The 23,152-nt window shown below is 43.6% G+C and overlaps 2 protein-coding genes across 3 annotated transcripts in view; one reads left to right on the top strand and one right to left on the bottom strand.

Moving 5' to 3' along the window:
* The window catches only part of PRICKLE4 (prickle planar cell polarity protein 4), a 72,686-nt gene extending 70,333 nt beyond the window's left edge, over positions 1–2,353 (bottom strand). Inside the window, exon 1 of one of the 2 annotated variants that reach the window (XM_040337687.1) lies at positions 2,198–2,353. In XM_040337687.1, the coding sequence (XP_040193621.1) occupies positions 2,198–2,240 (43 nt within the window). In that variant the 5' untranslated portion in view covers positions 2,241–2,353. The remainder of the gene's footprint in view (positions 1–2,197) is intronic. The other variant, XM_040337683.1, reaches the window with a different exon arrangement.
* A 146-nt stretch (positions 2,354–2,499) lies between these two features.
* The window catches only part of FRS3 (fibroblast growth factor receptor substrate 3), a 77,907-nt gene continuing 57,254 nt past the window's right edge, over positions 2,500–23,152 (top strand). The window contains exons 1-4 of the mRNA XM_040337682.1: positions 2,500–2,707; positions 3,054–3,180; positions 12,687–12,769; positions 20,738–20,924. Of these exons, the coding sequence (XP_040193616.1) occupies positions 12,710–12,769; positions 20,738–20,924 (247 nt within the window). The 5' untranslated portion in view covers positions 2,500–2,707; positions 3,054–3,180; positions 12,687–12,709. The remainder of the gene's footprint in view (positions 2,708–3,053; positions 3,181–12,686; positions 12,770–20,737; positions 20,925–23,152) is intronic.

The following is a 23,152-nucleotide window of genomic DNA, read 5'->3' as shown; positions in this document are numbered from 1 at the left end:
ATCCTGAAAACATGACCTGTTGGTGAGCCCTGGAGTTGAGAAACACTGTCCTAGAGAATAAAATGGCAGTCATTGCAATATTTTATGTCACACTGTATTTGCGCAGTCGTCAAAAGCAGACAAAAAACACTTAGTGAACCTCCGCTTTTTGGACCCCTCCGGTGTCACATTTGGCACCTTTCAGGTGGGAGGGGGGAGCAGATACCTGTCTCAGACAGGTATTTGCACCACTTCCGGGTTCTGACTCCCGCGGGGAATCCAGCCTTGTCACGTTACCCCCCCCCCCCCCCGCTGTCTTCTGGAAAACACTGTTCCCAGGAGAGATCGGGGACCAGTGACGGCGTGCCGCGATCCTCGCGCATGCGCAGTAGGGAATCGGGCAGTGAAGCCGCAAGGCTTCACTTCCTGATTCCCTTACTGGGGATGGCGGCGGAAGCAGCCGAGGACTGAGCGATTGCCCAGCCTCGGCTGCTGACATCGCGGGTGCGCTGGACAGGTAAGTGACCATTTTTTAAAAGTCAGCAGCTGCAGTATTTGTAGCTGCTGGCTCTAAAAAAAAAAAAAAAATATGGCGGAACCTCCGCTTTAAAGCGGTTGTAAACCCAGAAAAGAAAAATGTTTATAAAAAGATAAAAACCTGCAAGACAAAGGCATAATGAGCTAGTACGACTAGCATACTAGCTCATTATGAATTACTTACCTTAGATCAAAGCCCCCGGAAGGTTACTTCCGGGTATCGCCGCTCTGGCACTGTGATTGACCGGAGCGGCAAAGACGTCAGACAACGATGTATTCCTTTTGGCAAATATCTCCTAAACCGTGTAGATATTGCAAACACCTACAGGTAAACCTTAAAGTGGAGTTCCACCCATAAATATAACATAACATCAGTAGTTTTAAAAAAATGTCATTAGTCCTTTACAAAAAAAAAATTTTTTTTTAGATGCCTTCAAAGTGTTGTTGCTAGGCAGAATAGTTAATCTTCCCACTTCCTGCACCTAAGTGCTTAATGCTTCCTAACCTACACCGCACAGACTCCTGGGAATGTAGTGGGTGTAACTTTCCAGGAGTCTGTGCACTCCCCAGTCTCAAAGAATCATGTGACTTGGACAGCACAGGTGCTGAAACCTGATCTGACACTGCTTGTGCAGCACTGAGCATGTGCGAGATTTGCAAGGCTGAAATCCAGGAAGTCATACAGTCTGGCTTCATGATGCCCACACTTAAGATGGCCCCAGTCAATTTCTATTTTATAAAGTGTCTAAATGCTGTAACAACCTAACAAAACGGACCTTAGTTTACAGACTAACTTTACTAGAATACATTAAGCTTGTGTATTACAGGGGTATTTATATTTAAAAAGTGAAATTGTGGCCGGAACTCCGCTTTAAAGTGGAGGTTCACCTAAAAATAAACTTTTAACATTGCATTTATGAGATTAATGACAATTAGAATCTGCATTTTTTTTTTTTTTAAATACGTCCGTACATACCGTTTCCTATATGTGTTCTCACCGCCGCTTCCGGGTATGATGGTCGGGGCTGGGCGTTCCTAATTGATTGACAGGCATCCGACCGACGCATACATCGCGTCACGAGATGCCGAAAAAAGCCGAACGTCGGTGCGCAGGCGCCGTATAGAGCCGCACCGACGTTCGGCTTCTTTCGGCATCTCGTGACGCGCTGTATGCGTCGGTCGGATGCCTGTCAATCAATTATGAACGCCCAGCCCCGACCATCATACCCGGAAGCGGCGGTGAGAACACATATAGGAAACGGTATGTACGGACGTATTTTTTTTAAAAAAAACAGCCGATTCTAATTGTCATTAATCTCATAAATGCAATGTTAAAAGTTTATTTTTAGGTGAACCTCCACTTTAATCTAGGCTTACCTGTAGGTGGAACTTCCCACGGCGGGTTTACAACCACTTTAAACAGTAAAGTTAGCCCAATTTGTTATGCCACAAATCGTGATGGCATTTTATCCAGAATCGTGCAGCTCTATGTGGGTGTAAAAACAATTCAAATGTCAATACTATGTAAACAATTAAAATAAAAAGTGCTTATTTGTAAGCCATAAAATATTTGCTCTTTTTTTTTTACTTTTTAAAGCATGAATCCACTTGTATACTTTGCATCCCCTTGGCAACCCAGTTGTCAGGGAATTCCCTGCATCAGCAGACTAATAAAACCCACCGTATGATGAAGCAGCAGCAAATGACATGAACCCCGGGATCATTCCCACACATCTGTGCCCACCACCTTCTCAGGGGATCTTTACTAATAAAAAGACAACTAAGATGCGACGGAGCTCCTCCGGCCCTATTCCTCCAGCCGCAGTCGATGTCCTTCTGCAACCAATGGCTACGTGTTTTATTGGGCCGTCGTGTAATTGTATATACAATGACCTGCGCCCATACATCGAGCCATGCATGAATTAGCATAAAGAATCTTCCTGACGTCAGAGCGGAGGTGTGAGCACCGGGGGGGGGGGGGAACTGACATCACTGCAGCCTCTGCCGGCTGGTCCTCCAGGTGGAGCCGCTCTATCCCGAGCCTTTTTGTCGTTGATCCTCCGTCTGTGACCTCTGACCTCGACGGGGAGGCCTGCGCTGCCTGGGGGGCTGCGATGTGAATGTGACCGGGGTGGTGAGAGGGGAAGGTGGTGATGACAGGAGCAGACATGTATGGATGCGTGTATACTGGGTGAGAATCATTAGCTTTGTGCTTTCATCATGTACCAGTGCACGTACGCAGCATCCTATCCAGATGTTTGTATGGACACACACACAGACATACAATGCATTCTTCCTCTATGGACCCATCATCATACACACTGAGCCTCCTCCATACACAGCTGCTGGCCTTTCCTATACATCTGCATCATTGTCCTGGCCATGTCAGCAGGGAGATGCTGAAAAAGCAATACAGTGACACACAAGCAGCACCCAGGATGTAAATGGCAATGGAGGCTTGTAGTTTAGGAATGCATTAAGTCTTATTGATGAGTGATCAGTGTTTTTTTTCTTTCTTTCTCCCCCTTCACGGGCAGATGTTTATCATGTAGCCTTGTTTGGCCTCGCTGGATCCAGGTCATCAAGCAAAGAGATGATACTCGTAGCCGGGATCTGTAGACCCTGAACACGCAAAGAAGAATCCTCACCCATGGCCACATCACGGTAAACTTCACTTTTGAATAGCAGCCGGGGTGGTATGCAGTGTGGTTTTCTACACCAGTGTAGGCCATTTAAAGGGTAACTCTAGCAATGATAATTTTTTCATGTTTCCATCTGCCCTTGTTTTAACTTTGGATAGTAAAAATCTTATTTTTTTTCTGCCAGTAAATACCTTGTGCAGCCCACTTCCTGTTTCTTGTCTGGCAAAAAGCATAGGCTTATGACATCATACACAGTAAGGATGAGCTCCGGCATGTTCGCAAACCGCACGTGCAGAGCCCGCCAGGAAGTCGGCACTGCGCTGCGCTAATCACAGGCAGTAAGACATTGTCCTGATCTCTGCAGCCGAGCATCGGGACAATGTCTCGCTGCCTGTGATTAGCGCAGTGCCGAGTTCCTGGCGGGCTCTGCACGTGGGGTTTGCGAACACGCCGGAGTTCATCCTTAATAAGGATGAGCTCTGGCGTGTTCGCATGCTACATGTGCAGAGCCTAGGGTTGCCACCTCATCCCTTTAAAACAGAACACATATGAATTACACAGGTTCTGAGGCTAATTTAATGCAGGTAAGGCACCAAATGAGTGTAATTACCACCTTAATTAGCCACAGAACCTGTGTAATTAATATGTGTTCTGTTTTAAAGGGATGAGGTGGCAACCCTAGCAGAGCCCGCCAGGAAGTCGGCACTGCACTAATCACAGGCAGTAAGACATTGTCCTGATCTCTGCAGCCGAGCATCGGGACAAGGTCTCGCTGCCTGTGATTAGCGCAGTGGCGAGTTCCTGGCGGGCTCTGCACGTGGGGTTTGCGAACACGCCGGAGTTCATCCTTAATATGGATGAGCTCTGGCGTGTTCGCATGCTACACGTGCAGAGCCCGCCAGGAAGTGTGCACGGCGCTGCGCTAATCACAGCCAGGGAGACATTGTCCCGATGCTCGGCTGCAGACATCGGGAAATGTCTCCCTGGCTGTGATTAGCACAGCGCTGTGCACACTTCCTGGCGGGCTCTGCACGTATAGCATGCGAACACGCCAGAGCTCATCCTTAATGCACAACTCTCTCTAACTTTCTTGAATGTTTGCCAGGAAGGGAGGGGGGATGAGTCATAAGAGGGCCTATGAAAGCTGCAGAGCTGGAGGTGTGCCTCTGTGTAAATACAGGAAGTGAACAGGCAGCAGCTTTAGTTAAAATGGATGCAGCCAGACTCAGTGGAGGGAGATTTCTGCAGCATATTTGGCAAGTACAGAATAACAGTATATATAAAATAATATGCAAAGGGGTTGGAGGGAAGCTTCAGAATGGCAAAGATGTTTTTATTACAAATTATGTGAGTAGACTGCAGTTCCTCTTTAAAGGATAAGTTCACCTTTACAGAAAAAGGTGAACTTACACAGGACTAAGGATGAGCTCTGGCGTGTTCGCATAGAACACGTGCAGAGCCCGCCAGGAAGTCTGCACGACGCTGCGCTAATAACAGCCAGGGAGACATTTCACGATCCCTGCAGCCGAGCATCGGGACAATGTCTCCCTGGCTGTGATTAGCACAGCGCCGTTCACGCTTCCTGGCGGGCTCTGCATGTGTTCTATGCAAACACGCCAGAGCTCATCCTTACACAGGACCCCCTCCTCACCTCCCCCTTCAGTCCCTCTGACCTGCAGTGCGGCAAACTCCCGTTCTGAGTTCTGCTATAGCGGCCTCATGGCTCTGGAACTTAGAAATCCCTGGAGCTTAATCTCCTAAATGTACCCCATCAGGAGGGATGTTTAGGAGGATTCTTATTGGTCGGCGCCAACCAATCAGAATCCACGTAGCCCATCCTCTCAGCAGGGAAGAAGACACGCAAATGCCGAGGGGATTTCTAAACCCCGGACCGGTGAGACGGCTATAGCAGGCCTCAGAATGGGAGATCGCCACGCTGCAGGTCAGCGGGACTGGGGGGGATGAGGAGGGGGGGGGGTCCTGTGTAAGTTCACCTTATAGATAGTTTTCTGTAAAGGTGAACTTACACTTTAAACTTACATTGGTCCATCTTGGTTACACCTAAAGCTGGGAACGGGAACGGAATTCAGCTGCTTATGCAGGAACCAACTGAATCTTGATTTTTGTAGCCCTCTGTTTAATAAAAGTGATCGTTGGACCATCTTCCTACCTGCTGGAAAACCAGCCACTGCAGCCCTGATCAGTAGAAGAGTCCCCGCTGTCACAATGGGGTGGGGGAGATTTTTTTTATTCAGCCCACTGTTGTGTGTTCCCAGCCTAAAGTTGAACTCATTCCCCCAATCAACAGAAAACATTATTTTTAATTCTCATGCTGCTAGCTATAGTAAATAGATAGGAACGTATATCTTCTTTACTTGTTTTACATTTTGTTTTTTGTTTTTTTTAATTTCTTAAGTTATGTTTTAAGTTACTTTCTGGTTTCTTACCTGGGCAAATGTCATAAATCCCAGAAGTCTTCAGGAGGGGAGGAGAGGATGGGTTTTCTCAGCTAGGCACATTATCCTGCATGCATGCTTGAGCTAAGGGAAAATAGATTCCAGGAAGCAAATGCTACGTGAATCCTTTGCCCTTACTCAAGATGGCCACGGCTAGGGGGTTGTTCTTTACTAAGGATGAGCTCCAGCATGTTTACAAAGCCCACGTGCAGAGCCTGCCAGGAAGTCAGCTTTCGGCTGGGCTAATCGCAGGCAGTGAGACATTTACCGATCTCTGCAGCAGCACATCGGGAAATGTCTCGCTGCCTGTGTTTAGAGCAGTCCCGACTTCCTGGCGGGCTCTGCATGTGGTCTTTGCGAACACGACGGCGCTCACCCTTATTCTTCACAGTGATTTCTCAACAAAATAAAGCACGGAGACATGGATGAATGGGCGAGTTTGCTTTGAACATTTAAAAATGAAATGGTGTTTTTGGTTTGTGATGCTCAGGTGCAGTCAAGCTCTTCTTTAAGTACAGTGGCTTAGTGGTTAGCAGGGATGAGCTCCAGTGTGTTCAGATTCCAGTCTTGAAGCTGTCACTGTACCAGGCCAAACATAAGTGGTCAAGGCATTTCCCATCACGCAGTTGTATGTACATATGCCCCTTGTATATGTGGGGAAGGGAATGCCCCAGCTGCAGATAGTTGGCCCAGTACTTTGACAGCTTCCTGCCAGGCAGAATAGCATCCAAACATTTAGGTAGGTTAAAGAGTAACTTTTCTTTTTCTCCCTCTGGGTGATCTTTGTACATTGCAAAGATTTTTAACAAACTTTGTTGCAGATTCTTACTTTTTGTTATTCTGAAGAAACGGCTGTGTTGTTGTGTCCCTATGCAAGGTGAATCTGTATGGGAGTGATTTTATGATTATCAATCCGCTATACCTCCAGCGCTGTAATGGGGAAATCTGCAGCGTCTGCATCCCTTTCCACTTGATTTCCCTTTTAGAGTATCTAACTAAAAATGACATCAATCACACAAACAGATTCAATTACAATATAACTTGTGTAACAATCTGCCTTTTATGAGTGAGTTTGGGATGGAGGAACTTGACTGACCTCAACCCAGATAGAACATCTTTGGGGTGAAGAGTGGAGACTGCGAGCCAGTCCTTCTCATCCAACATCAGTCTTCTGGAAGAATGATTCCCATAGACACACTCCTAAACCTTGTAAACAGCCTTCCCAGAAGAGTTGAAGCTGTTATAGCAGCAAAGGGTGGGCCAACTCAATATTGAACTCTATGGACTAATACTGAGATGCCGTTGAAGTTCATGTGCGCGTAAAGGCGGGCGTCCCATTATATATATTAGAAGTCGCCCGATATTTGGCCATTTTGGAGAAATAGGCATTGATTATTATCCAAATTATGCCGATATAACACAGATCAGCAGAGTGTGGAGAATCCTCCTCCCTTCTCCACACTGTTGGCAGAGCAGGGCCGCAATGTGTGAAACTGTATGGAGAGAGAGAGGAGCTGTCAAAATTGAGGCTGGATGTCGGGGGTGGGCGGGACCCAGCTATCCAACACCTGCCAATGGGATGAGATCTGGGCGGGCTGCTACGTGTATGTGGACCTGCCCCTTTCTTAAACAGCCCAATCATTGGCTAGATAGCTGCTGGGTCCCACCCAGGGCCGGCCCTACCATGGGACCCGATGGTACCATTGTACCAAGCAGCACTTTCAGGGGGGCAGCAAATTTCCTGCCCACACGCCATCCCATTCCGCCAGCTCCACTCTCCACTCCACTGTGGGGCTAATTGCCACCTGACCGCTCCTCCCGTTCCGCTCTCCGCTCCACTGTGGGGTTAATTGCATGAATAGAGCCACAACAGGTCCTTTTTATACTCCTATATACATGTATAGAGCCATGATAGGTCCACTTTAGTTATCATGATATAAAATAATGGATGTGGGGGCATTTTGGTGAACGTAATATTTTTTTGGGGGGGGCAGCATTTAATTCTTGGTACCAGGCAGCACAATGTCTTGGGCCGGCACTGGTCCCACCCACCCCGTGTCCCTCCGAGATCACGCTGAATTTGTCATCTCTCTCAATCTCACTCACCGCGGCGCTGCAGAGAGCATTCAGTTTCATGGTTACACTATCGGCTGTGAAACCTGCCAATCAGTGCCACTTGCCATATCGGTTCAACTCTATGTAATGTGTTTTTTTTTTTTTTCTTTTTTCCCATGCAAGTGGAGTTACCCTTTAAATGCCAAGTTCACTGTTTTATTTATTTGTGTGTTTAAAAAATTGTAAATGCATGTTTTTTTTTTCCTCTGGAGCCTGCATAGCATTGCACTTGCGATCAGTAGATCGTGGGTGCAATGTTGGGCTCTTGCAGACATTCCTATAGCTATCTGCATGTATCTGTGTACAGGCTGTCCGTTTCTGAGCTGCTGGTAGTGTTAATAGACTATGAGGGTGCTGATCAGTGCTCCCGGTGCAGTGCGGTTTCAGACCATTAATTGGCATGCACTACTTTATAAAAACCACAGCAATCAGATCGCATGGTACCTTGCAATCCAGTCCAGGCAAATGCACTGTTTGCGGTGTCATTAGCATTTAACTGAGACCCGCTGCAGATTGGAAGACCAGTACGTTTTGAACACGGTTTGGGAAATGCGTACGGAACGCAGGTTTCCAGCACTGCGTTTTGGTGTGAACTGGCCCTAAAAACAGACATAAATAGATGGCATCTGTACCGAACCAAATAAATGGAAAAGGGACACAGCCTTGTTCTGTTTAAAAAAAAAAACCCCCCCCCCCCCCAAAAAACTGACATGGATGTAGGCGAATGTAAACGGATGATCATTAGTTTACATCCTCTGCTCATAGAGCTACATTGGGGCTCGGTCTGAAAAACTGACCGATGGATCTAAACTGAATGCCCTTATGAAAATACCTGACTATAAGTGTAGTTATGCCATGTGGGTTTAGCCCCCCCCCCCCGCATTTTCTTTTAGCACCCCTTTTTTCACTCACTATGAGCACTATAACCAATACATTTTCTTTTTGGTTTGTGGATTTTCTCATGGCTTTTGTTAGGGAAAACACCTGGGATTAATGAGGGAAGCAAGGTGCTCAGTCTATACAACTGAATCCATAGTTGCATAGTAGGTCCATCAAGTCCAACCTAACCCTGAGATATTTTAGTCTATGAACTTTAGCTGATAGTTCCAGAGGTTGCCAGTACATGTAGTTCAAGATCAGAAGAACAGCAGAAATTTATTTTAGAGACCAAGCAAGTTTTGCTAGGGGCCGGGTATAGTTCCTGTGAAAACCTGTTGCCTCTGTCAGACAGTAGCTTTCTCAATGCATATAGTCAGATGGTGTTTGTTTTGAGGGCCAGCTGCAGTAAAAACAGAATCATAGATGCAGCCAGCAAGAATTTCAAGCAATTATTTGGCAGTATTTAGTTTAACTGATTAGCTCAGATATTAAGAGTAGCCAGTATCCTTATATAGAGACCAATGACCATTGTTAAAGCGCGTGTGTTGTGTGTGTGTGTGTGTGTGTGTGTGTGTGTGTGTATATGTATGTATGTATGTATGTATGTATATGTATATATATATATATATATATATATATATATATATATATATATATATATATATATATATATATATATATATATATATATATATATAAAAAAAAAATGTATTTTATTTTAATTTAGTGTTTCATTATTGGCTTTGCTGTATGTAGCATTTAGCGTGGTTTATCCTTTATTATATATTAATTGTTTACATCAATTCACACTGCAGCTGCTCCAGTCACGTGATAATCTTTCTTATCCATGACATTCTGACAAAGTTGTTATTATTATTATTATTATCATTACCTTTTAGTATCTGCATCACTGTCCCTTGGTTGGTGCTTTGCCCCTTATATATTTTATCATAAATAAATTGGTGCAGTTAGCTGCACAGATACCACATAATATTGCACCTCTCCAGTTCTTTTCCTGAAATAAAGGCTCCAGCAGTACCAAAGGCCATTTGAAGTTCTACTTCCAGGCACGTGGTCCTTGATTTTTTTTTTTTTGCAGGTTATTCTATGTAAATCTCACATTGCATGCTCAGCCTCCTATGGTTGAAAGAACTAAAATACAATCAATGAAAGATGCAGGTCAAAGACAGTAGGTAGTAGCTGGAGAGGAAAAGCAATAGATGATGGTCCTATAGCCATGGAATAAGGTGGACTCTGAATTCCTGCAGCTTCTAGTGCATACTGTGGTAAACTCAGTGTGCAGTAAAATCAGGATGCGATTTTGGTATAGGAAAGTAGCTTGTACAGATGGGTAGGACTAAGGTAAGGTTGGAGCTCAGCTTTACATGGAACATGGCATACTTTAAAATTCCATGAGTCTGAGACGTGTTTTATATTTCTGAAAGTATATGGGAATCGGTTGGTATTTTGAACAGTATAAAAAAGTTAAAGTGGAGTTCCACCCATAAATATAACATTACATCAGTAGTTTTAAAAAAATGTCATTAGTCCTTTAAGATTTTTTTTTAGATGCCTTCAAAGTGTTGTTGCTAGGCAGAATAGTTAATCTTCCCACTTCCTGCACCTAGGTGCTTAACCTACACCGCACAGACTCCTGGGAATGTAGTGGGTGTAACTTTCCAGGAGTCTGTGCACTCCCCAGTCTTGAAGAATCATGTGACTTGGACAGTACAGGTGCTGAAACCTGATCTGAAACCTATTACACTGCTTGTGCAGCACTGAGCATGTGCGAGATCTGCAAGGCTGAAATACAGGAAGTCATACAGTCTGGCTTCATGATGCCCACACTTAAAATGGCCCCAGTCAATTTCTATTTTATAAAGTGTCTAAATGCTGTAACAACCTAACAAAACGGACCTTAGTTTACAGACTAACTTTACTAGAATACATTAAGCTTGTGGATTACAGGGGTATTTATATATAAAAAGTGAAATTGTGGCCGGAACTCCGCTTTAAAATAAGTAAGGGTGCAAATAAAAATCCTTCATAAGTAAACTTGCACAGTAACGTTTGTTAGGACTTCATATTAAAATATTCGTATAAGCCCTATTCTGTCTGTCTGTAAGCATTTAATAACTACAGACTTTTGGATCACCCTCTTCTTAAATATACCATTATAATGGCTTCCACTTTTGATGAGCTTCTTGAGAGTATTTATCGGCATATAGTGCGCCCCGGCGTATAGCGCGCAACCACCAACCTGGAAGGGAAATTTCAGGGAAAAAAAGAAAATACTTAGTTGGAATGATCCTCGTCGGTGTCTTGCCTGGCGGCCTTGTCCGGTCCGGCGTCCGTCTGCGGCCCTGGTGGTGTACTCCCCGCTTCTTCTGCGCTGTTTCTGAGTCGATCCCCACTTCCCGCGCTGTGTTTGAACGCAGTACACTCGGGCACGCTCAGCTCCTCTCGCATAAAAGCTTGGAGGCGGCACAGGGCGTGACCGCGAGGGGAGCCGAGCCTGGCCAAGTGTACCTGAGTGTACTGCGCTCGGTATATGTCGGCGGCGGCGTTCAAACACAGCGCGGGGATCGGCGTATATCGCGCACCCACGATTTTCCCATGGTTTTAAGGGGAAAAAAGTGCGCGGTATACACCGATAAATACGGTACATTTGAGGATATATACTTGTGTATAAGAATAGTTAAAAAATATTTTTGTATATTAAATTAAATGGTATTTTGACCTTGAGAATGCACGGGTAGGTAGATAAATTACTGGAAGTCTAACTTGGCAATACTAAAAGTATGTTTTTTTGTTCTTTTTGTCCATATACGCAAAAAACTTCTTTAGAATCCTTTCACATGGACAGCCAGGGGGCAGTAAAATCAGGCAGTTGATCCATGTTTTTACTGCCCCTGACCACCCACCTACAAGCGAACGTGGCGGTTCTTGGGTGAGTACACCTACTGCCACCACAATGTGGGAACATACCAAGTTTTGACAAGTGACACCGTCTGCATCCACCATCAGTGGTACTCTCCCTTTGGGAAAGGGCCTGACAAATTTTGCTTTGAACTCAGGAGCCAGCTAAAGAAGAGGCAGTTTTTTTTTTTTTAACCACTTTCCAACTGGTTACTTTCATCCCCTTCCTGCCCCGGCCAAATTTGAGCTTTCAGCGCTATTACACTTTAAAAGGATTTTATTTATAAAAATGTCATATGGTTACAGAGCTGCATGACTGCACACAAAGTGTGATCGTGCAGAAAGCTCAAAGTACATTAAAAAAGACAGAAAACCCCCTTTTCTTAATTTCTGTTATAAAATCTTTCTTCTTCATTGATGTGCGGCGATGAGGCAGCAATGATGGGCGCTGATAGTTGGCCGTAGTGGGCTCCGGGGCTGCCCAGACCCGACTCAGAGCCACAGTCTGGACCTGTCCAAGGTGGAACCGATCGGGGGGGGGGGGGGGGGTTTTGGTTCCGGGTCAGCCTGTTCAGTGCTGCAGGTTCCTGCCCCAAGGTGAGGCTGAGAGTCTTCCTGGACGGATCGTCCTGGACCCGCACCCAGTGCTCCTATAGAAGGAGCTCCAGGAGCCTAGAGCGGGAGATTTTGAGTCTGCCCCACCATGGTTTTACTGAGAGCCGCACAGGGGACACTTCTGTCAGCTCTGCACACCTGCCCGTCCTACTTCCCTACAACCCTGCATCTCCCCTAACCCACTGTCCTGCCCCTCTCATCCGTTTAACCAGCCCCACAATGCAAAATCACCATTTGGCAGTAGAGAGAAAAAAAAAAAGGGATCAGGTGGCAGCATCCTTTTCTAGGTCCTCTGAAAACTGATGTATTGTGGATCTATTTTTTTTTTTTGGAAAGGGGGGTGGGTTGCAGTAGATACTGATGCTAGTGTGAAAGGAGCTGAAGGGGTACAAGACCTTGTCTTGTAAATCGTGTTACGTTTTAAATGTAATTGTTAAATGTTTACATTCTGGATATGGACTTAATAGAGTCATGTATACAACAATTGCATACAATGTCACTCAAGACCGTTAAAACTAAAATGGCTTTGTATGTTTTGTTACAGAGGAAACCTAATGCACTGATATCATGGGAAGCTGCTGCAGCTGTCGAGAAGGACTCCCAGACAATCATCCTACCAAGTTTAAAGTAAGATACAGTGGTGTGTGCGTGTGTGTGTATTTGTTACCCTTTTAGGGTTCTAACTGAATGCATACAGATTGGTCAAATAGTTCAGTATATGAGTTTACTTTTCTTTGATTCGTTTGGTCACTACTTGGCCAAGGCACCATTTTCAAATGCTTCTTGGTGGGGTTTGTCGCCTGTAGCAGCATGTGGTAACGATAGGAACTTTGTTTTACTTGTTGCCTATTCTGCTGAATCTGCTTTCTGAGCAGCAAACTTTTACCCATAAAGTTTTGGAGTTTTTCCTTATTTTTTTTTAAAGGACTGCCTTATTCCACTTGTCCCAGAAGGAGATTCAAAGCTGCACAGAGTTAGGCACAGGACAATAATGGAGTCAGCCCAATCTCAGATGGAGAACTGCCCTCTCTGGTTTCGTAGTAGACACAAACTGCCTTGAGAAAGGTGCTGGAGGCTATTTCCCTTGAGCAGCCTAGAAGACTAACTTCCTCCCTTACACCAGAACTGTACCAAATACATCTGCAGGCTGTCATGCAAAGATAACCTGGAAAACAGAATACAATGAGGTAATCTCCAGGACTGCCAGAGAAGGTGGAGGTATCGGATCATACAGGATATTTTGACACGCCCCTGATTGCCATATCCAGCATAAAGACGTTTTTTTTTTCCCACTTTTGCGTTGGAGACTCCTTTGCCACCACCATCCAGGGCCCTCCAAGAACATTCAAAGCATAACTACAAAACTTCAAGGATAGAGATATCATCCATCTTCTTACAAGGAAAACTAGTAAATTTTGATTTAAAAAACACATATTCTATTCCAAAATTGATGGAGTCTTCATTTAACGGCAAAATTGCTGCACCAATTTTTTAGAAATAAATTGGCATCCCCTCATCTAAAATACACCATGCTTCAGTACATTACAGTGCAGTATTATTAAAAAAGACTGCTTCTTTGCTCAGCCTGATGAAATGCTTCAGTGGGTTGAAAAGCGTGACCATTTGCTATGAAGAATCAGCTTAAAGCCATTAACTTACGTTGAGTACCGTATATACTCGAGTAGAAGCCAACCAGAATATAAGCAGAGGCACCTAATTTTACCACAAAAAAATGGGAAAATGTATTTACTCGAGTATAAGCCTAGGGTGTCCATCTGCATGCCTCACTATGCCTCACTGTGCCCATGCCTCACTGTGTCCATGACTAGACTGACGTTTAACATGGGAGTCTATGGAGGGGGTACCCGGCTTTGAAAAATCGATGCTCCCCAGCTGTAGGTCCTCCAGACAACAAACTTTGCACACTTGTAGAGGAGAATGGGGCTACATGTGTGCCCAGTTCCGGGTCCCCAAAGTCACTGGAGAAATTACCGTTTAACATGGGAATCTATGGAAGGTGTGCACGAGTTTGAAAGATCGGTGCTCCCTGGCCGTAGGTCCCACGGACATCAAACTTTGCACACTTGTAGATGAAGAGTGAGGCTACATGTGTACCAAGTGGGTTTTAGGGGACCAACGGCCGGCCGGTACTGGGTCCCCAAAGTCTGGGAGATCAGGCGCAAAAAGGTGCCTCGAATATAAGCTGAGGGGGGCATTTTCAGTAGGGCTGCAGCTAACGATTATTTTCATAATCGATTAGTTGGCCGATTATTGTTTCGATTAATCGGATAATAGCCTTAAAAAAAAAAAAATTATAGCATTTTTTTTTTTTTTTTTTGGGCCAATTTGTTGTTGGGCAGATTAGAAAACACAAATTGCCGCAAAAACACATTACATGCTTTTCTGCAGCTTCTCCATTGAAGTATATTGAACAAAAATAAAATAAAAAATAGCACCGTTTTGCGTTAAAGTCCTTGCCCTTTCCAAATACACAGCAGCTAAAAAAAATCATGGATGTGAACGTGTCCCATAGGAAAACATGTAAATGAACTGTAATGTGTTTCTGAAAAAAGAACCAAAAAACAGAGGTGTGAACCCAGGCCTGAGATGTTTAGTAACATAATGGGGGTTAAAAAAACAAAAATAAGTACAAAAAGAGCGAATAATCGCTACTGTAAGGGGTTCATTTTTTTACTGTGGGACAGTGAAAGTAATATTTACAGTAGCGATTTGCTTTTTTGTACTATAAAAGGGCTAATTTTAATCGATTTAATTTCATAATCGATTAGTTGTTTTTGCCCTAATTTTCAGCATAAAAAAACGGAAAAACTCGGCTTATACTCGAGTATATACAGTACTTGCCTTTTCTACTTGCCTCATTTTCATGGAGACATGGCTACCAAATCACCTTTTTTTTCCATTCCTTCTATTTTTTTTTTGTTTTACTCGCCATGTGTGCTCACTTTCCTATGCCCACCCTAGGGAAGTTACTGGCTTAAGTACTTTTCTTCCAGCTAGCTTTTACCTATAAGCTTCTTGCAATATTTTTTTTTTTTTTAAAGTACCTCTTTAGGGTTGGAGATCGCACTGGACTAACACATTCAGTCATTGGTTAATGGGTAGGTGATGACGTGGGCGGGTTGGAAGAATTCCCTTCCAGTTATTTTTGCTCAACTTAAAAAAAAAAATTAGGGTGATCCCTTTTTTTGGGAGCTTGGGCTGCTACCCTTTGGGTGCGGCTTTGAGGTATTTTCCACATGCACTTGTAAAGGTCGGTGGAACAGAGCACCCGCTATACAGTGAATGCAAATTTGGAAGGCAAGTTGAGAGTAGCAACAAGAGCCAGAGGTTGGAATGGACTATGAGACACACATACACTTTTTTAGTTCATAGTCCATTCTGACCTTTTATCCGGGTCACATTGGGGCTCCTAAGGGGATAAATGGTGTTTTTTTTTTTTTCCTTTTTTTAATGCATCAGGATATTTACATTACACTTTTTAGGATGCCAGTTTGAAAACAGGCTTTATTATGAATTCTATTTATTTTTTTCTTACATTGTTTAGTTCAATTTGTCTAAATATTCAAGTACTATGTAATACACACTATATTGACAAAAGTATTGTGAAGGCTGCCTTTACACGCACATGAACTTTAATGCCAAGCCAGTCTTAGTCCATAGAGTTCAATACTGAGTTGGCCCACTCTTTGCAGCTATAACGGCTTCTTCTGGAAGGCAGTTCACAAGGTTTAGGAGTGTGTCTATGGGAATGTTTGACCATTCTTCTAGCAAGCACATTTCTGAGGTCAGGCACTGATGGGGGACAAGAAGGCCTAACTCAGTCTTTGCTCTAATTCATCCCAAAGGTGTTCTGCCGGATTGAGTTCAGGACTCTGTGCAGGCCAGTCAAGTTCCTTCACCCCAAACTCGGTCATCAATGTCTTTATGGACCTTGTTTTGTGCATTGGTCTAAATCATTTGGTGGAGGGGGGATTATGGTGCGGGGTTGTTTTTTTCAGGGGTTGGGTTTGGTCCCTTAGTTCCAGTGAAGAGAACTCTTAAAAGAGCAGTATGAAATTTGTTTTTCTCCATGTGTTTTTCTCCGTGTGCAGAGAGCTGGTGACTGCCAGTCACAGGCTCTCTGCTCTGCTCCCCCCACGCGCTGCCTGAAGTGCTGGGCTGTGGATGGGATGAGAGCAGCTTGCTGGGGGTCCAGGCAGCATGGGTGGATCCTGACCATATGGTCGCGTTCTTTCCCGAGCCTGGACCGGCTCTGTGACGTCAGCGGGCTTCAGTCCGCCGTCTGCTGAAAACGAGTCACTCGAGTGCAGAATGAACTGCATTCCTTTTGATCTCTAGGAGAAGTACAGCCAGATGAGCTTTGACTGTACTTCTCCTTTCAGGTGAGAAAAATGGGCATAAAAAATTTAGAACATGCTCTGTTTTTTGGAAAGTGGCAAAAGACGGATGGACGGCCGCACACCAAAGAACTCTTGAGTTGTCTTTATTGAAGGAACATAAGCAAACGCCGTGAATGCACAGCAAGAATCATAAACAGCGTTTCACACTTAGTTGGTGCTTATTCATGTTCCTTCAATAAAGACAACTCAAGAGTTCTTTGGTGTGCGGCCGTCCATCCATCTTTTGCCACTTTCCATTGCCTAGTGCATTGCCAGCACCCACATCTACCTGGACTTATCCACGTTTGCTTTTGGGATTTCTCTGGAGCGATGAACCCCACTATGCTCTATTTTTTCTCATCGTTTTTCACGTTGGCGGTTTTCTCGTTGTGGAAAACAATCGTGTGTAGGCTTTAACAACGGGGAAAAAAACGTGCATGCTCAGAAGCAAATTATGAGAAGGGAAATTTTGCATAATCAGCCCAAAGGGTGGCACCATTTGAATGGAACTTCCCCTTTATAGTGCCGTCGTACGTGTTGTACGTCACCGCGCTTTGCTCGAGCATTTTTTTTTCACGATCGTGTGTATGCAAGGCAGGCTTGAAAAGAATCACGTCGAGAAAAACGTTGTTTTTTTTCCATGATATGAAAAACGGTCGCGTGTACGCGGCATTATAGCTGCAAAGGGTGGGCCAACACAATATTGAACCCTATGGACTAAGACTGGGATGCCAATAAAGTTTGTGTGTGTGTGTGTGTGTGTGTGTGTGTGTGTGTGTGTAAAGGCAAGCATCCCAATACTTTTGGTAATATAGTGTGTACGTAGATAAATAGAGACCGTTATATAGATATTGTTTTCACATGCTGTATGCTATATACGTTTTTTTTTATTTATTTTTTATAAAATGCTTTTTGCATACCAATGTTTTTAGCCACCACTTTTCTATTTCTACACATTCATGTTTTTATATATATATATATATATATATATATATGTGTGAGGAAAATAAGTATTTGAACACCCTGCTATTTTGCAAGTTCTCCCACTTGGAAATCATGGAGGGGTCTGAAATTGTCATCGTAGGTGCATGTCCACTGTGAGAGACATAATCAAATTTTTTTTTTTCAGAAATCACAATTTATGATTTTTTAACTATTTGTATGATGCATCTGCAAATAAGTATTTGAACACCTGTCTATCAGCTAGAATTCTGACCCTCAAAGACCTGTTAGTCTGCCTTTAAAATGTCCACCTCCACTCCATTTATTATCCTAAATTAGATGCACCTGTTTGAGGTCATTAGCTGCATAAAGACACCTGTCCACCCCATACAATCAGTAAGAATCCAACGACTAACATGGCCAAGACCAAAGAGCTGTCCAAAGACACTAGAGACAAAATTGTACACCTCCACAAGGCTGGAAAGGGCTACGGGAAAATTGTCAAGCAGCTTGGTGAAAAAAGGTCCACTGTTGGAGCAATCATTAGAAAATGGAAGAAGCTAAACATGACTGTCAATCTCCCTCGGACTGGGGCTCCATGCAAAATCTCACCTCGTGGGGTCTCAATGATCCTAAGAAAGGTGAGAAATCAGCCCAGGACTACACGGGAGGAGCTGGTCAATGACCTGAAAAGAGCTGGGACCACCGTTTCCAAGGTTACTGTTGGTAATACACTAAGACGTCATGGTTTGAAATCATGCATGGCACGGAAGGTTCCCCTGCTTAAACCAGCACATGTCAAGGCCCGTCTTAAGTTTGCCAATGACCATTTGGATGATCCAGAGGAGTCATGGGAGAAAGTCATGTGGTCAGATGAGACCAAAATAGAACTTTTTGGTCATAATTCCACTAACCGTGTTTGGAGGAAGAAGAATGATGAGTACCATCCCAAAAACACCATCCCTACTGTGAAGCATGGGGGTGGTAGCATCATGCTTTGGGGGTGTTTTTCTGCACATGGGACAGGGCGACTGCACTGTATTAAGGAGAGGATGACCGGGGCCATGTATTGCGAGATTTTGGGCAACAACCTCCTTCCCTCAGTTAGAGCTTTGAAGATGGGTCGAGGCTGGGTCTTCCAACATGACAATGACCCGAAGCACACAGCCAGGATAACCAAGGAGTGGCTCTGTAAGAAGCATATCAAGGTTCTGGCGTGGCCTAGCCAGTCTCCAGACCTAAACCCAATAGAGAATCTTTGGAGGGAGCTCAAACTCCGTGTTTCTCAGCGACAGCCCAGAAACCTGACTGATCTAGAGAAGATCTGTGTGGAGGAGTGGGCCAAAATCCCTCCTCCAGTGTGTGCAAACCTGGTGAAAAACTACAAGAAACGTTTGACCTCTGTAATTGCAAACAAAGGCTACTGTACCAAATATTAACATTGATTTTCTCAGGTGTTCAAATACTTATTTGCAGCTGTATCATACAAATAAATAGTTAAAAAAATCATACATTGTGATTTCTGGATTTTTTTTTTTTTTTTGATTATGTCTCTCACAGTGGACATGCACCTACGATAACAATTTCAGACCCCTCCATGATTTCCAAGTGGGAGAACTTGCAAAATAGCAGGGTGTTCAAATACTTATGTTCATCACTATATATATATATATATATATATATATATATATATATATATATATATATATATATATATATATATATATATATATAATGTTTTTCTACACTGTTCTGTTTTTCCAAAAGCCCTAAGGAAGGGGGGATTTTTTGTTCCCCGAAACGCATTGGCTCAATTACTTGTTGCTACGCTCAATAAACAATTACAAACTCGCTTTCCAACTTGCCTTCGCTGGATATCAGGCTATCCTTTTTACCTATCTTTTACAAGTACTCTTGTTTTATAAAAATAAACTGTTTCCAGCGACATTGATTACCTGGATTACAGCTGACTATTCTACCAGCATACAGCAGTTGTTTGATTATCCTGACTATGCTGCTATCATGGCATCTTGGACTTTTAGGCATGTGGACTTTTAACATCCTGTTTGGCATTTAGCCAGTTTCCTTGTGCACCTTCTGGAATTGCTGATTGTATACTGAGAGTGATTATATGGTGAGGTAGCATTATACACACAGTGCGTGATTAGGAGCCCTTTGCTGGGACCCAGCAGTGAAATCACTCATTTACCTTACCTCAGTTCTTCTTTATATCCCTCTTTCTTCTTTCACAACATTTGTGTGTGTGTGTGTGTGTGTATATATATATATATATATATATATATATATATTTTTTTTTTTGAAAGTTAGACCCCTTTCACACTGAGGAGTTTTTCAGGCGGTTTAGCGCTAAAAATAGCGCCTGAAAAACTCAGCATTTCACACTGAGGCGATGCGCTGGCGGGACCGCTCCAAAAGTCCTGCCAGCAGCATCTTTGGAGCGGTGTGTTTACCGCTCCTCCACCGCTCCTTCCCATTGAAAACAATGGGACACCACGGTAATACAGCTGGCAATGCGCCTCTGCAGAGGCTCATTGTGGGCGGTATTAACCCTTTTTCGGCTGCTAGCGGGGGTTAAAACCGCACTGCCGCAATTCCAACAGTATAGCGCCGTTAAAAATAGCAGCGCTATACCGCCACCGCACCTCCCGCCCCAGTGTGAAAGGGGCCTTACTGTTATTTGAGTAAAAAATTCCTACTAGTTTGGCTGTGTACAGCTGGGAGAGAATAGGAACATCTGCTCTTGTATAATGCTTGGCCTTTTCAATACATGAGATTATTTATTTGTTATGTTACTGTTACAGTTGCTTTCACATTGTCTACACCATATCACTTTACCCCCATTAAATGTAACCCTTTTACAATAAAGGAAATTTAAACAGCCATTACTCTTTGATAGAGCTAAATCACCAGGCGCTGATGGTCTACTTATTATATTACACCCAGAAGTAGGATATATGGGCAGAAGTTATGAATTCTTGCCCATTTTTCTGAGCATATGAATAACACAAAAACTCGTCTATCTCTCATGGTTAGCGTTTGGTTAAAAAAAAATATATATATATACACACAGGTGAAATTCGAAAAATTTGAATATCGTGCAAAAGTCGAAGCGGTTAAATTTGATTTGTTATATAGCAAGTATAGTAGTCATAATGATTTACAGTTTTAGAATTCAAGTTTAGATTTGGAGTTTGTTTCGCAAAATATGTGATGTGTTGAAATCTTGTTTCAGGTCACCAACGTGGATGATGAGGGGACAGAGCTGGGTTCTGGTATCATGGAACTAACACAGACTGAGCTGGTCCTACACACCCGCAAGCGGGATGCTGTGAGATGGCCATACCTCTGTCTTCGTCGCTATGGATATGACTCTAATCTCTTTTCCTTTGAGAGTGGGCGGCGGTGTCAGACTGGTCAGGGTATGTGTGTTTTTATATATATATATATGATTTACTTACTGACATGTCAATTGCCCCTCTAGTATCTCTCAGCGAGACTGCATAACCTAAATCAACTAAAGTATAACTAAAAGCATTTTCTTGTTAAAAAAAAAAAAAAAAGTATAACTAAAGGCAAAACTCTTTTGTTTTGGACAGAGTGGAGAGTGAATGGAGCACCTGTCAGTTTTTATTGCTGTCTGTGCCTCCATTAGGGAGATTCACCCTCTTTATATGTACTGTTTGCCATTATCATTGAAGGTGAAAGCAAATGAAATTTCAAATTTCTGGGTTGTTGCCAAAAAAACAATAGAGGGGAAATCTTCCAGTGTTCTAGTTCTGATGACCTGAGATTCCCCAAGAAATTCCATTCATTTTCAGGGATTTCCTCACATCCTGTTTGGCTATGGGACAGGAAGTGAAAAGAAATCTCTGCAATGGGACACAGATGGTGAAAAAAAAATCTGACAGTGGTAACCCTCCCTTTATCCAAACGGGGGGGGGGGGGAGTTTAGCCTACAGTTCTACTTTTTTAGTCTTTTTTTAGCCCGGGCCTGGAAAAATCTCCCCCCAAACTATGAGCCAAAATGTAGAAGCCAGCAATACGCAACTTGCTCCCCTGATGTCAATGGGTGCAGAAATATTGCCTGTAAAAAACTTGTTCACTCTGGTTGCAGTCCCAGCCAGCATGTTAGGACCAACCTCAATACATGGCTAACACTGGGCAGCCCACTGTAAACACACTCGTACAATGGATGGCAATGTGTGTGTGTGTGTGTGTGTGTGTCACGGTACTTTTTTATTTGTGCTAACATACAATTTTTCAGGACAATATTTTGGGGTATGTCCCCTTTCTTCAAGGTCCCAGCAGTACTAATTCACAAAAGTTTTAGCAGACTGTAAAATTATGTGGACCAAAAAAAAAAGGGTCCTGCACCGTTTTTAAAAAAAAATTTTTTTAGCCATACAGTTTGTATGGCTGAAATCGCATAGACATCGCATGTGCGGGTCGTCTGGCATCGCACTAGTGTGAACTGAGCCTTATTGAGATAAGACTTGAGGGAAAGCAATAGACTGGGGATGGGAATGAAAGGTAGTACAACTGTTGGATAATGAGTAAGAAAACCCATATCTAAATTTAGTGTACAGTGCCTTTTAAAAGTATCCCTACCCCTTGAAATTTCCCCCCTACGATCGGACATTCCAACAACAAATGTTCCATGTGAGCTTGTTGTCGGAAAATCCGACCGTGTGTATGCTCCATCGGACATTTGCTGACGGAATTTCCGACCAACAAATGTTTGAGAGCTGGTTCTCAAATTTTTCGACAATAGTTCTTGTCGGAAAGTCCCACCGTGTGTACACAATTCAACGCACAAAAATCCTACGCATGCTCGGAATCAATTCGACGCATGCTTGGAATCGTTGAACTTAATTTTTCTTGGCTCGTCGTTGTGTTGTACACAAGACAAGTTTGCGACAGTGTGTATGCAAGACAAGTTTAATCCAACATCTGTCGGGGAAAAAAAATTCATGGTTTTGATGTCGGAATGTCCGATCGTGTGTACGTGGCATAAGATTGCTCAGTATTTGGCTCTATCCATCTTCCCATCAACTCTGATCAGCTTCCCTGTCCCTGCTGAAGAAAAGCATCCCCACAACATGATGCTGCCACCACCATGTTTCACAAAGGGGATGGGTTCAGGGTGATGTGCAGTGTTGGTTTTCTGACATCTATAGGCCCAGATTCACGTAGCATCGCCTATCTTTAGGCGGGCGTAGCGTATCTCAGATACACTACGCCACCGTATTCAGAAACACTTTCCGCTCTAAGTTACGGTGGCGTAGTGTATCTGATACGGCGTAAGCCTGCGTAATTCAAACTAGGCTAGTGTGGGCGTGTTTTATGTTAATGTACGTTTGAGAATCGTGGTATCTAGCTCATTACCATATTCAACGCGTAAATCGACGGAAGCGCCACCTAGCGGCCAGCGTAAATATGCAACTAAGATACGATGGCATAAGAGACTTACGCCGGTCGGATCTAATACAAATCTATGCGTAACTGATTCTAAGAATCAGGCGCATAGATACAACGCCTCAAACTCAGAGTTACGACGGCGTATCTGGAGATACGCCGGCGTATCTGGAGATACGCCGGCGTAACTCGTACGAGAATCTGGGCCATAGTGTTTTGCTTTTAGGCCAAA

This window comes from Rana temporaria, chromosome 2 (assembly GCF_905171775.1).
Source record: "Rana temporaria chromosome 2, aRanTem1.1, whole genome shotgun sequence".
In the NCBI taxonomy this organism is placed as follows: Eukaryota; Metazoa; Chordata; class Amphibia; order Anura; family Ranidae; genus Rana; species Rana temporaria.
This window is presented reverse-complemented; position numbering and strand designations above follow the sequence as displayed.